This window comes from Haliotis rubra, unplaced genomic scaffold, assembly GCF_003918875.1.
Source record: "Haliotis rubra isolate DU_JTF1 unplaced genomic scaffold, ASM391887v1 Scf111, whole genome shotgun sequence".
Taxonomy (NCBI): domain Eukaryota; kingdom Metazoa; phylum Mollusca; class Gastropoda; order Lepetellida; family Haliotidae; genus Haliotis; species Haliotis rubra.
The window spans coordinates 336,416-350,910 of record NW_025765015.1 but is presented as its reverse complement, the minus strand read 5'-3'; the positions used below and the strand labels follow the sequence as shown (position 1 = coordinate 350,910).

General features: G+C 39.8%; 1 protein-coding gene and 1 long non-coding RNA gene across 2 annotated transcripts; both read right to left on the bottom strand.

The window, feature by feature from the left end:
* Positions 1 to 221: 221 nt before the first annotated feature.
* On the bottom strand, positions 222 to 2,582 carry LOC124288319. Its single transcript, XM_046724830.1, has 4 exons — positions 2,525 to 2,582; positions 2,234 to 2,360; positions 1,835 to 1,895; positions 222 to 1,388 (listed from the first exon to the last, which is right to left on the bottom strand). The coding sequence occupies exons 1-4, from the start codon at positions 2,580 to 2,582 to the stop codon at positions 222 to 224; spliced, it is 1,413 nt and encodes a 470-aa protein (XP_046580786.1).
* Positions 2,583 to 6,474: 3,892 nt separating this feature from the next.
* On the bottom strand, positions 6,475 to 8,306 carry LOC124288298. The gene is made up of 3 exons (XR_006901415.1): positions 8,109 to 8,306; positions 7,204 to 7,247; positions 6,475 to 6,499 (listed from the first exon to the last, which is right to left on the bottom strand). It is a non-coding gene; the product is annotated as an uncharacterized LOC124288298 (long non-coding RNA).
* Between the last annotated feature and the right edge of the window lie 6,189 nt (positions 8,307 to 14,495).

Here is a 14,495-nt window from a genome sequence, read left to right as displayed (position 1 = left end):
CACACGAATAATAGAAGACGAGAGCACATTTGAATCGGTAGTCATATTGCAAATCCAAAACTATATTCTGCAGTCTGTATACCAAGTTCCAAGATTCACCAGGAAGAATGGTTTGCTTGCATGATACATGGCTAAGAATTTAGAAAAAAATAAACTACTGTGTGAATAAATTGTCTGATCCTATCAGACTCTGGACAACAAGGGAGTACAGATCCTGATTTCTAGGCTGTCGCTCCTTTGAGTTTACAGTATGTTCCTTGTTTGTTCCCGACAGAGTGTTTGTCTTCAAGTTTGTCGTAGATGGTGGATGTCGCCTCCCCGAGTTTACAGTAGGTTCGTTGTGCCTCTTCAACACAGTATTGCTTTTCAAGTTTGCTGTAGATGTCAGGTGCGGTGTCCCCAAGTCGGTGGTAGGTATTCTTCACATCAGTCGTGGTGGCCGTAGCACTGTCTCCTAGTTTGTTGTAGACGGTGTCTGATTTCTCCAGGACAAAATACTCTGCTGATGGACCGCTCACATTGAGTTGGCCACAAGTGGTGGCCGTAGCACTGTCTCCTAGTTTGTTGTAGACGGTGTCTGATTTCCCCAGGACAAAATACTCTGCTGATGGACCGCTGATATCGAGTTGGCCACTAGTGGTCGTAGCACTGTCTCCTAGTTTGTTGTAGACGGTGTCCGACTTCTCCAGGACAAAATACTCTGCTGATGGACCGCTGATATCGAGTTGGCCACTAGTGGTGGCCGTAGCACTGTCTCCTAGTTTGTTGTAGACGGTGTCTGATTTCTCCAGGACAAAATACTCTGCTGATGGACCGCTGATATCGAGTTGGCCACTAGTGGTCGTAGCACTGTCTCCTAGTTTGTTGTAGACGGCGTCCGACTTCTCCAGGACAAAATACTCTGCTGATGGACCGCTGACTTTGGGTTGGCCACAAGTTTCCTTAATTCCCGGCCTGTTATATTTGTCGTGTGCAAACATCCTGATGTGAGTGGCGTGGTCTCGGATCAGTCTGTTGTAGTCTCCCTCTGTTGGGTCAACTTTCTCCAGAGGTGGTTGTGACTTTGTGTCCTGGGCGTTCACAGCTGCCCCTGGTATTCCATCTGTTATGTTCACATAGTGTCCGTGGTCTCCAGCAGCAGGCTTCTTCCCCGGGGTTGTTTTGGACACAGAGAACACAGCTGCCCCTGGTATTCCATCTGTTATGTCCTCATAGTGTCCGTGGTCTGCACCAGCAGGCTCATTCCCCACGGTGTGGTTTTCCTCATCGTTGGCCACATCATACACGTTTTCCGCCGCGCCAATACCTGGTCCAGTAGATATCTTGATAATATCTGGGACTGGGACTGGGACTGGGTCGGGTTTTCTCCCTGACGACGTTGTGGGATCCTGAAAACAAAAAGCTGTGTTAGCTTCAGATGTATTTGTTATGCTGTGTGGTTTATGTGTTGTTTTCACAGCTGAATCAAGTGGACTGAGATTTCTGCATATCATCAATCCAACCTACACATATGTAACACAGACCGGTACTGGGTCTGGAATGGATACGTAGATAACTATCATCTTCCTACTTTCTGTTATGACAAATCATTGAAGCACAACAAAGTCTTAAATATATATTGAAACCTTTTAATTCCGAAGACATCGGAAGAAATTGTGCAGATTACATCCAAATTAATATATCGTAAGTGTAGAGTAAATTTCGAATGTGTGACCGAACGAACGAACGCACGCACGCATACACGCACGCACGCACGCACGCACGCATGCAGACTCGCATCCATCCAGTAATCCACCCATACGTAATATGTACACGTGAATAGATGCAAACTTACTAATCCAAAGCTTGTATTCGACTCTTTCTTCTCTCCCTCTTCTCCGTTTGTCTGTCTGTTACTGAGAAGTAATTTTCATGATATGGTGTAGTTTATATATATAGCAAACAATATTATTTCCATCTTGAAATGATAGAATAGATTATTCCATGCTACAAATATGCAGTGTAGAATCTCGTGCCAAAACGTGGTTGATGGTTCGAACCAAAGATACGAAAGTTTATATTTCAGGTTTTGTCACAAGCATACCTGTGGTCGTACAATTCACCAATATTATTTGAGTATTTCCGCCAACATGTAGCTGATATACCGTGGTATTACTCGTGACACTAAGAGGCGTAACAGTTATACTCAGTATTATGTTGTAGTTGGGGTATGTGATGTTGAAATATACCATACATTTGTCGAGAGCGATAGCAGCGCCACAGCACAACAATGCAGACAGTGATGATGACACCTCCGATCACACCTCCAACTCCTGCTACCGAGCTATAAGACGCCGACGAGGGTCCACGAGGGTTCCGATCTGCCGAAAAAAACGGAATAATTGGTGGGTGTTGGTTGAATCCATCTTTGTCAGTTTTGTAGTTATGTTACGGTTCGGAAAGAATGAATGGGCTTGTATAAATCTCATGTTTCATTTTAGATATCTCTAAACAGGGAATTTACGCCACTAAGCTTGAGTCTTACCAGTGTGGTCCGTTGTTGTTCCAGAAACATCCCTATGTGTAGTTGTAACGGGTGACATTTCGGCATCTGTAGGTGAATAAGCATCCGTCGTCCTTCTGTTGGTCGATGTGGCATGTGAAGTTGTAGATGCGGTGGTCGTGATAACACGTGTAGTTGTTGTTGAAGAGGTGGTAGAAGTGGCTCTTGTAGTATTGGCTGGATCGGTGGTCGTAGCGACATGTTTAGCTGTGGTTGCCCCTTGTGTCGTAACGTGACATGTTGTTGTTTTTGTTCCGATTTGGATATCAATGGATATTGTAGTTGTATTTTGAATGTTTTCATCTTTCAATTGAAAGTTACGAGTAATTCGGATATAGCTCTATACAATAATATGTCACATAAAATATTCACCTTCACAATATATAAACATGCAAACTGTCCCCGCCATGTACTTCCTATTTCTTCATTTGTTAAACCTCTCTAAAGGGTGTATAAGAAGTCATCTTGAGCTGTTAAACGTAGTGGTGAACTGAAGAAGTTCGAATGGTGTGATAAAATTAATAATACTTGAAGAAAGGTCAACTCATGTACTGTGTAATACTCACAAATATTACAACAGACACTGCACCTTGGTGGACATCTGCACAGTAGGTAAAAAGATTCCATTGTTTAACATTTCTACGTATTGTCGTTGTAAGACATGAAGGCTTAACGAGAAGTGTGTTTGTCTTATGAAATATATTTATACACATTAAAAATACAAACACAAACAAACTTGTTATAATGTTATGTTTCGCTACTAAGGCTATCAAGCAAGAGTTTCCAGAATTTTAGAAATGTTATTGATCACACGATAAAGCACCATGCGCTAAATGACAAAGATATCAAGGCTGTTATCATGAAAACTTTATCTCAAGTCATCTTGGAGGCTTATGGTAGTTCAAACAATTACTTTGAACAAGTCATACGCCAACGGGAACCATAAATGCACTTTACCATAGAACCATACCTGCAAGTCTTAGAGACTTGAACGCTTACCTGCAATTATTTGAGATACAGTAAAAGGAACCTCGAGACCAGTTGCATGTACATGTACGGTTATCTGCGAAAACATAGAACTTTGTTGATGTATTTTAGTAAAACGCATTATATTACGTGTGTTGTGGTATTGCGATTTTATGTCATCTTTGTACATAGATTTGATTAAAGGATATGAAGCATTTATTACTCAAGTCATTTTGTAATCACCTTGATTTAAACTTCATAGTTTTATACTTACGTTTGTTTCTCTTGCAGAAACACCTGTAAAGACGAATGACATGCTTTGTGTTCTATGTTTACGAGAAAAAAATAATGCATAAATCTTTACCAAACGACCTTTAGAGGAAAAACAGAAACTACTAAATTAATACGCAAAATATGTAAATGACATTTTAACTTTTTGTTACGATTCACGCAAAAGAGGAACTATTTCAACATACACCCTCCCATTGCGTCTCATCAGTGCAGTCAAATGAATGTTAAAAATGGAGCAGGAAAGGGGGCGAACTGTAAAAGATTAATTGGGCCAGCAGGATTCTAAACACACCAAAAACATTAGCACTTGTTCACGTGTTATGTTGTTCTGGACAGTGGAGTGTGGAGCATGGACAAAGGCGTACAACAGTGAACTCTGTCCTAAAACGTATGGCTTTTAGTTATGCTTTTTAAATCACTTTAAAAACCACCAAGTGAGGAAATCGTGGGTTTATGAAAACATGACGTAAATTTAGTTTTCATCAGTGAACAGAAATGAACTTTAGTATTTGATGATTTAGATGTAGACTGCAAAACAATGTCTCTTAAATTTAAATGAATTGATAACAACAAGGGGGTTACAAGTACATTCCACTATGTATTGATCTGAACAGAGGCTGAAATTATTGTTTATCCTTACCAAACTACCCTCATGGTACGGGTATTGTTGTTCGAGGATTCCTAAAAATTTGTATTCCAACACTACAGTGTAGTGGAACCAAACAATTCATTGTCAAAAAAGAGAGCAAAACAAATACATATATGGTAAATATGTTAACGATAACATAAATATATCAGAAAGAAAGGCGGCAAATTTTATTGTATTTTCGTCGATTTCAAGAAGGCTTTTGATACAGTGGATAGAAGTAAACTGCTTTCGGTTCTCCTAAATAATGGCCTATATGGTAAAATAAACACCTTGCTTCGTAATATGTACACAAACGTTAAGTCTGCTGTTCGGTGTAGTAAGCAAACAATGACCGAGGTATTTAATTGTACGACAGGAGTCCGTCAAGGTTGCATTTTATCCCGTATTCTATTCATTCTATATATTGATGAACTTGTTAAAGATATTGTGAACAGCGATCACAGTGGTGCATTTATTGACGAAGCTGTCAACGCACTCTCCATTCTCCTGTTTGCCGATGATGTTGCAATATTTGGGGACAATGTTATAAATTTACAAAAGAAAATGTATATTCTAGAAAGGTATTGCAAGAAGTGGGGACTCTCTATAAATACCGACAAGACTAAGGTCGTAGTGTTTAGAAAAGGTGGCACAGTATCAAAGCATGAAAAGTGGTACATTGCTAATGAGAAACTTGAAACTGTCAATTATTACAAATATTTGGGATTAACTTTGTCATGTAGAAATATGTTCTCTAAAGCTTGTGATGGTTTTTTTCATCTAAGCAAGCCGAGAAGGCTCTGTATCCAATCAATAAATTTATCTGCACCTATAAATCAGTGCTTCCAGACATCGCTTTTAAAATATTCGATGGAAAAATCCAACCTATCCCATTGTGCGGGGCAGAAATCTGGGGAACAGTGTATCGCCACAACATTGGAAAAGGTATGTTCAAATTTTTGTACATTTGTCTTACGAATTGGTTACCGCTCACCCACAAAAGCTATCCTAGCTGAGTGTGGACGATATCCACTGCATGTAAATTACAAAGCTAGAGTAATATCATACTGGATTCGGTTGCCCAGACAGCCTGATTCTCGCATTTCGAAACGATCGTATCTCATGTTAAAACGTTTAGATGATTCTGGAGATATTAATTGGACCTCAGCAGTGCGAGAGTTATTGTTCCAGCATGGCTTGTCTTATGCTTGGTTGAACCAAGACGTAGGTAATAAAGAATTGTTCACGTGTATATTCACACAAAGATGTAAAGATGTTTATTATCAAGAGTGGTCAGCTACCGTGACTGCTTCCTAATATTTATGCACATATTCAACCTATAAACTTGATGTAATGCCGGAAACTTACCTTCGAGTCTTGCCCTCTGCTCATCTGCGTAGAGCACTGACAAAATTTCGATGTGGTATTGCTGGTTTTAACATACAATTATACAGAAGATCGAAAAGTGCAGATATCGCAATTGCCAAGTGTCCACATTGCCTTGATAAGTTAGAAAATGAATATCCCGTATTACTAGAATGTCCATTGTACAACGATCTACGGAAAAAATATCTACCATGTTATTACTACTCCAACCCCAACTATCACAAGTTCGTTACTCTTCTGAATTCAAAATCAGCTTATATACTAGTACGTTTAGCTGTGTATTGTACAAAAGTACCATCACATACAGTTTATATGTGAATCAATGTCCGGACTCTTTACTATTATGAATGTCGATGTAACTGTTGGCCTCATGGCCATTCATACAAATAAAATCATCTGTCTGTCTGTCTGTAAATATGTTAACTATCCTAGAAACTAACGTTTGGTTCCAAGAATGGGTTGACTTTATGTGATTGGTGTATTGGCGATAAGAAGTGCATTGTTTGGCTGGGTTGTCATTAGACCATTAAATTTTAACTTTGAGCACCCACTTAGTGGTTGGATTTAGCGCTATATAAATTTCCTGTATTATTATCATTATTGTAACTTCAGCATTAAGTGTTCTACTTACTTTGACGTACGTACTGCACATCCGCAGGGGATCCAGCCTACAATGACTGCACACACTACACAGAGTAAATATTATGTCATGAGATAAATAGCACTGCACAAATGTAACAATATCAACGTGCATCATTAATGTTTGACATGAGTTTGATTTGATCCATGATCGTGTCAGCCTGAAGTGAGCAAGTGACTGTAGATTACTACTACCAACAAGTTTACTCTTCCAAAACAGAAAAGCATAGGTGATATTGATTTATTACATTTCAAATAGTGTTTACATGTGTTTGCTTTACTACTTGTTCCATGGTTTCTTTGACCTTGGACCGCCTCCGTGGTGTACTGGTTAGAGCATCCGCCCGGAGAGCGTAAGGTCGCGGGTGCGATCCCCGACCGCGTCATACCAAAAAGACGTTAATATATGGTACTTGTTGGTCCCTGCCTGGCGCTCGGCATTAATGGGTACAGAAGGACTGGTCGGCTCGGAGTCAGTATATGTGTCTGAGTGGGGTATTCATGCTTCACTGCGGCATGGTATCTCAGTGGGCTAGCACCATAAAACCAGCTTCAGTCTGGGCTAGTACAAGCAGCCGCAAATACACATACACACGCATGCACGTCGTCATATGAGCGAAATATTCTCAAGCTCGACGTTAAACCCAATTTCCCCTCACATCACATCTTTGACCTTGGGGATGTTAGATCTTAGAGAAAGAATTTACATGAATTACGTAATAACCAATTCTATCAAGAATAAAGTAATTACCTAAAAATAGGTGTAAAGCTTTCATTGCTTTTAGTGTTGCAATACTGAAATAAACATGAGCACATATTTACAACAAAAGTAACATTTGCAACTGAACGAAATGAATATCTTTCTGATATAAAATAGACGAATATCGATGCTGTGACAAGGAAATATATCCCTGTGTCCCTAAAGCCTTGGTGAGACCAGAGGTGTTGAATGAATGCAATGTGAACCCCTTCCCCTAATTCGGGGACATCAATGTGGAATAAATCGGCCACAATGTGTGACCTGGTAGATTGTGACACATGTCATCGGCTCAGCTCTCACTTGCGTAGATCCATGCTCATGCTGTTGATCTCTGGATTGTCTGGTCCAGATTCGTTTATTCACAGACCGCCGCCATATTGCTGGAATATTGCTGAGTGCGGCGTAAAACTAAACTCACTCACTGGTAGATTGTGTGTCATTGTGACTGGACTGAGGGGATCGACTGTCAAGCCACCCACCAACAACAACCTCTCCTGAAGTCCCGATGTCCAGTTATCCCACTCCCCCACCAGCACGTCCACCCGACGAAGCACAAAATATTTCACTGCTACACAACGCTGTATATAATCTCCTGCTAGACTAATGCTTAGTCTCTGAATATATATAGTTTTGACAGTAACACACAAGCCCATTTAAACTGAAAAGGAGCCATAGAAGGACAAGAGATTCAGAACCTGAACCTGAGGAAATCTAGACTTGCTTCATTTAGGGCTTTAGCACTGCAGAGAAGGCTTGGCAGTAAGGAAAATAAATCTCCTGCATGCTCAGTGGTGGTTCCCTGTAATACGTGCTCTATAACAATCGATACACGTTTATCCAGAAAAAGGAAATTATAATGAGATCGTGAGAAAACATAAAACAACTTTGAAACTCACCTGATATGAATAATGCTGAGATGTTCCCGGGCTGGGATCGCATCACGACAGAGAGATCACATTACGACACAGATCACACAGGGAAGTGGATCTCACGTTAAGTGACACGGACATAGATTACCATATACATGTATTACCTATGAGGAAAACTACCGACCGACAGTTTACACATTTACCACTTTCATTTTGAATGGCATGTCTATAGAAAGGTGTAGCGTTGTCATGTTTTGTGACTGCCTGACGTAGTGAAAACCTCAAAAACAGAATGAATGCTATGAGGTAGTTAAGTTGAGAACCACGCTGCATGTGCTGTAGAACCAACCTAAAATATCGATAAGCTTTAGTCAGTACACTTTTATAACTTTAATAATATCTCACGTTAAATTGTATGTTGGGCTTTAAGCAAAATACAATGAAAACGTAATGTAGGCTTTCTGTTTACCCTGCTCCTATGTATGGCATATAAATACATAGTATGTGAGCCTTACATGCTTGTCTTTATTATTCTCAATAAATATAGGTTTAGTACATTGCCGTGTAACAAATGTAATATTTGAGATAACTCTTTCTTAGAAAAGTACAAATGCTGGTAACTTTTTGGATTGACCTCCAGGATTTAGCCTGGCTCCTCACTCTCAGATTGCGGGTTTGAACTTTGAGCTTGCTTAGGCGATATAGCGTCATGAATTCTCTCTCCTCCCTCCCCACCCCCACCCCCTTCCTCCAACTTGAAATGGTGTCTTCCTATACGGCTAGACTGTACTATGGCTAGAATTGCAATCTCACCTCTACATACAGAGACTTCCACATCCTTGTTCGACCTACCGATACTCTGCATGCAGGTAATAAGTTGAGAATGGTTACAAATTTGCTTTCGAGGATCAGGATAGATGTACATGTATTTTTATGCACACACTGAAAATATAACTTATTTTGGATTGCGTTCTAAACAAATATACAGACCATAGTTGGCCATTCTTCATAGTTGATATGTAAAGCAATATGTTGCCCATCCTATACGTACCTACCCAAATGCACTGCTGTAGTTACCGACGGCAACCATATCCTAACCAACGGCAACCCTCTACTTAACAACTGAAATCCTATACTTAGGATTGTTCATTGTTGCCTAACTAAATCCACTCTTTTAAAGAACTGTGAATGTCATAGAAATAGACATCACATGTGCTATCTCTGCTGACTAAGGAGCCATGACACCGATGTGAAACACCTGAAACAAACTCACATGATCAGTTGAAAGATGAACACTGGGTATAATATCACGAAACGCTGAGATATTTTTTAATATTAGATTGTTACAAAGACACGCGACATCGAACAAGTTTAAGATGTATGGGGTGTTGTCAATTTGTGGATATTGACGGATATATTTCTCAAACAAGGTGACTATATGATATTGTACATATCACTTGTTTTGGTTGTAACTGCCTTACCCCCAAGGTGTAGCCTCAATCGTTACTAGTCAAAGTGGTTCATACGAAAAAAATGATAGGGCAATAGAAAGCAATTATTCCGCATATTTTGCTGCATTCTTTTATCTGTATCTGTGTATAAAACTACGCCTTAACTGCAAAATACATAAAGAAACGTAAATGGTCATGTCCAGTGATACTATATCTCAGATTTCACATTTTATAGACCGCACATGTTATGAGCTGTTCTTTTAACTGTAAACTCTGAAGGGATACTATGTAGTTATTCACTGTGCGTAATAATGAAGTTCAACGATAGTCCTGTAAGCAACAAAAACATGTGTCCATTTTGCTGTACCTGTACCTCCTTGCTGTACCCCTTTTTTTATCAGACTTCGACTGACTGACTGACTGACTGAGTTTGGTTTTACGCTGCTTTTAGCAATATTCCAGCAATATCACGGCGGGGGACACCAGAAATGGGCTTCACATATTGTACCGATGTGGGGAATCGAACCCGGGTCTTCAGCGTGACGAGCGAACGCTTTAACCACAAGGCTACCCCATCGCCCCTATCATTCTTCGATCCTCCGGTAGGTGTCGCAGTGCAGAGAGAATAGCGCTGAACACAAAAAAAAACCTGTCGAAATAATAGTCTCTAATAAGCAAATTTGTATTCCACATAGAAAGAGCCGATCCATATTTCGATGCTTTTAAACGCACCGCCGAAATGTTTGCGATGACTTTGCAGAATGGAGATTTGGTTTTGTATTAGTCTTTGAAATCTGCGTAAGAAGGGTATTCTTGATTGTGCCAATGACGTTGTGACATGTTGACAACAAACCCGGGGGCTGAATGTCCACATAAATTATATGCTTGGTAAAATCTGCATATTCTTCTTTATTTAAAGTATAAATAAAACTTATTTGAATTGCCTTCTAAACAAATACACAGACCATAGTTCGTCATTCTTCATAGTTACGTTCTGGCATGTCCTGCTTGACTGTGTTGAATATTCCATCACAAGGGATACGAATCACGAACTATGAAGGATCTTTTTAATAGTATCAGTTCTCATTTAGTTATTGCATTTTTAAAAGAAATAGATTTTTTAAATAATTTGTAAATAGATAAATATTTTATGATTGTAAGTTTAAGTTAGTAACTTAGATTGTGAGTGGCTGTATCCTCAAAGGGGGTTTAACTACTGTAAAATTATTGCCCTGAGAGGGTACGTAAGTCCACAAACATTCAAGGTAAATTAAAACTCTCCATTATTTTAATCGTAGTATATGTGTGTTTTTAAATGTATGGCTAAATTGTCTAAACTTGCTGACTGCTGAAGGGATGGTGTCATTCCAGCTATAGTTTGGCAAGAAATGCATGTGGACCCGGTTTTTGGTAAATATCTCTTCATCCAATGTTACAGGCCATTGGCTCCATCCCTCTGCAAGCCGTCTGCGTTCTGCTGTTTATTTTGTTGACAGTTACATAGACAGATTCTTTAATACAAATGCATAAAATCGGTGATTTACAATGTGATTAGGTTGTCTGACAAAACATCCACTTGCACAGTTTGAGATCGATTGGGTTATTGGATGAAGAGATATTTACAAAAAACCGGGTCCACATGCATTTCATGCCAAACTAAGGGTCCATGCAGGAAGCAAATGCACTGTAAGTCCCTGTGGTCCTTAGTATGGTGATCTACTTTCAGTTGTTGACAATCTATAGCCTGATTTTACATTGTCTTGTCATTTCTAGTTCAAATGTTTCAGATCGCATTACTATTTTTAAATGGATATATGTAATACAATAGTAGTTTTACTGTTCTTCGTCAACAGGTATTTATTTTGCAATTTAATTGATCTATAATGTAATTAATTGTTCTCGTCACGATATGGCTGAAGTATTGCCGATGTGACGATAAATATTAACTCACTCACTCGCTCATAGTTAGGTAAAACAACATGTCGGCCATCCTGTACGTACCTACCCAACGGCAAAAGTTGAAATTATTTATTTACATGCATGTGTTAAAAATATGAATGGGCAACAGCATAAACGTATGGGGTATTGTCTTATATTTCACTTCAAGTATTGTGCAAAAATCCTGTCAAGGTATGGTATTTTGTGATATATTTATGCATCGTGTGACATCTGGGGTTTGTTTTCAGGTATAATAACAGTAATTGTGGTATCTGTAAATGTTGGTGATCTGCCGATCATCGATCTATACAAATAGGATACGATGACATGTGTAAACCAAGTCAGCGAGCCTGACCACACGGTCCCGTTACTCGCCTCTTACAACAAGCATGGCTTGCTGAAGATCCATTCTAACCGGAATCTTCACGGGTTCCGGTGTTATGTGCTCAAGTTTTGCGAAATGATAAGAATTATTCTTTTGTATGTAATCGCCCACACAAACATAAACAACGTTATTGATTTTCTGTTGTGGTTATATTATGCCGAGATAACTAAACACAACACTGACGAGTATTCCTACAATCAACATATAGGTTTTCAGAGAGTCAACTGTTAACAATTCTGATATGGACACACGCAAAAAGGAATAAACTATAGTTGTAAAGGTGTATATTTTATTGACAACATGATACTATTTCATACAAAATTATGAATTGTGAATACTTTTCAATAACTTTGTTCACAAATTATACACTTCCCGTACAAATTTCTATGTAAGAGGGATATAGATTCCTGCCGGTAACATAGGTGGTACAACGAACGTTGTTGATACAGTGATTCATCGAAACTTTCTATAGCTTACAAATACTGATAACGACCAACATAAGTTTATACAGTATTTTTGAAAAATCAGTGTTCCCATGGTGGGCATTGCATAAAATTATGTTTTGATGTTTTCTGTCGTTGTTGACAACTTTCTGATTTAACAATGTTATCATAACGGTTGCTGTTTAGTTTCATACTTGCAGCCGACCCAAACTGTTTAGTCTCCAAAAGTTGCCGTGGGATGTCAGTACCCCTTATCTGTGACAGGACCTGTCTAAAGTTGGGGCGAATCGCCATTTCAACCATTTGTGAACAACACAAAGTTGTTGTTACTTTTATATTTCATTTATTTCAAAAAGGAATTTATGAATTATGTCCCAAAAGTTATAATACATAATAGAAGGTTTACATTCTGTATGCAAACGATATGTTTTCTCTAAGTGTTGTCTTCTCATAATCAGACCAGTCAGGGTTAAGGTCCAGGGTGCCGTTGTACAAAGCGATCTTAGCACTAAGGTGACCGTAACTCCCATACTTTAACACTGACTTAAGGTAGCCTTAGCGCTAAGGTTGTTTTGAACAACGGCACCCAGGACGCCAGACATTGCGATCCTTCTTTGACTGTGCCCTTACTCCGGGATGCACTGTGTGGTGCATTGGGTGATGATGCACTGGGTGATGCATTGGGTGATGATGCACTGGGTGATGCATTGGGTGATGATGCACTGGGTGATGCACTGGGTGATGCATTGGGTGATGATGCACTGGGTGGTGCATTGGGTGATGATGCACTGTGTGATGCATTTGGTGATGGTGCACTGTGTGATGCATTTGGTGATGGTGCACTGTGTGATGCATTGGGTGATGATGCACTGTGTGATGATGCACTGTGTGATGCATTGGGTGATGATGCACTGTGTGATGCATGCATGCATTGGGTGATGATGCACTTGGTGTGCATGATGCACTGTGTGATGCATTGGGTGATGATGCACTGTGTGATTATGCACTGGGTGATGCATTGGGTGATGATGCACTGGGTGATGCACTGGGTGATGCATCACATGGGGTGCATTGGGTGATGATGCACTGTGATGATTGGTGATGATGCATTGGGTGATGATGCTGGGTGATGCATTGGGTGATGATGCACTGGGTGGTGCATTGGGTGATGATGCACTGTGTGATGCATTTGGTGATGGTGCACTGTGTGATGCATTTGGGTGATGGTGCACTGTGTGATGCATTGGGTGATGATGCACTGTGTGATTATGCACTGGGTGATGCATTGGGTGATGATGCACTGGGTGATGCACTGGTGATGCATTTGGTGATGGTGCACTGTGTGATGCATTGGGTGATGATGCACTGTGTGATGATGCACTGTGTGATGCATTGGGTGATGGTGCACTGTGTGATTATGCACTGGGTGATGCATTGGGTGATGATGCACTTGGTGATGCATTGGGTGATGATGCACTTGGTGGTGCATTGGGTGGTGATGCACTGTGTGATGCATTGAGTGATGATGCACTGCGTAATGCATTTGGTGATGCACTAATGTCCATGTAATCGTACAGGGAAGGAAATATATCACAGGAAAAATAATATTTAAGTATCTGCATACAAGGGCTGGCTAAAAAGGTCGATAAGCGGAAATAATATTTACGATTATCGATTTGAAAATAGTGTCATCGATAATTAGGGTACATAAACTTTTGTGATAGAATAACGTTTTAATTTACTCACACAAACACAAAGTTAGGTATTTATACATGGGCTGCTTCTCCATTATGTAGAGGACGCTGATTTGTTTGTAACTCATGCATGAACATGTCACAACTCACCAGTGGTGTGAAATATATTCATTTCCTTCAGGCATTTTTATTCGTTTTTGCTCAAAGTTACTTCTCCGAAATCGATATTTAGTAAACGATTATCGATTTCTATGATCTATGTCGACAGCCAGCCCCACGGCATACATGTATTTGCAACGACGGGGATAATGCACGGAGTTTTCATAACAACGTGCCTGTATATTTAGACACACGCTTTGGATATCCACAAGATATCGTAATGTTATACAAGGAAAACATTGGACCTTGGTCACCTTTTCATGCCCAGTCATGTCCCAGAAGGAGGAAACTTTTGCTTGTCGGCTGTTTAAAATCGCTCGTGGATGAATTTACTATAAACTATA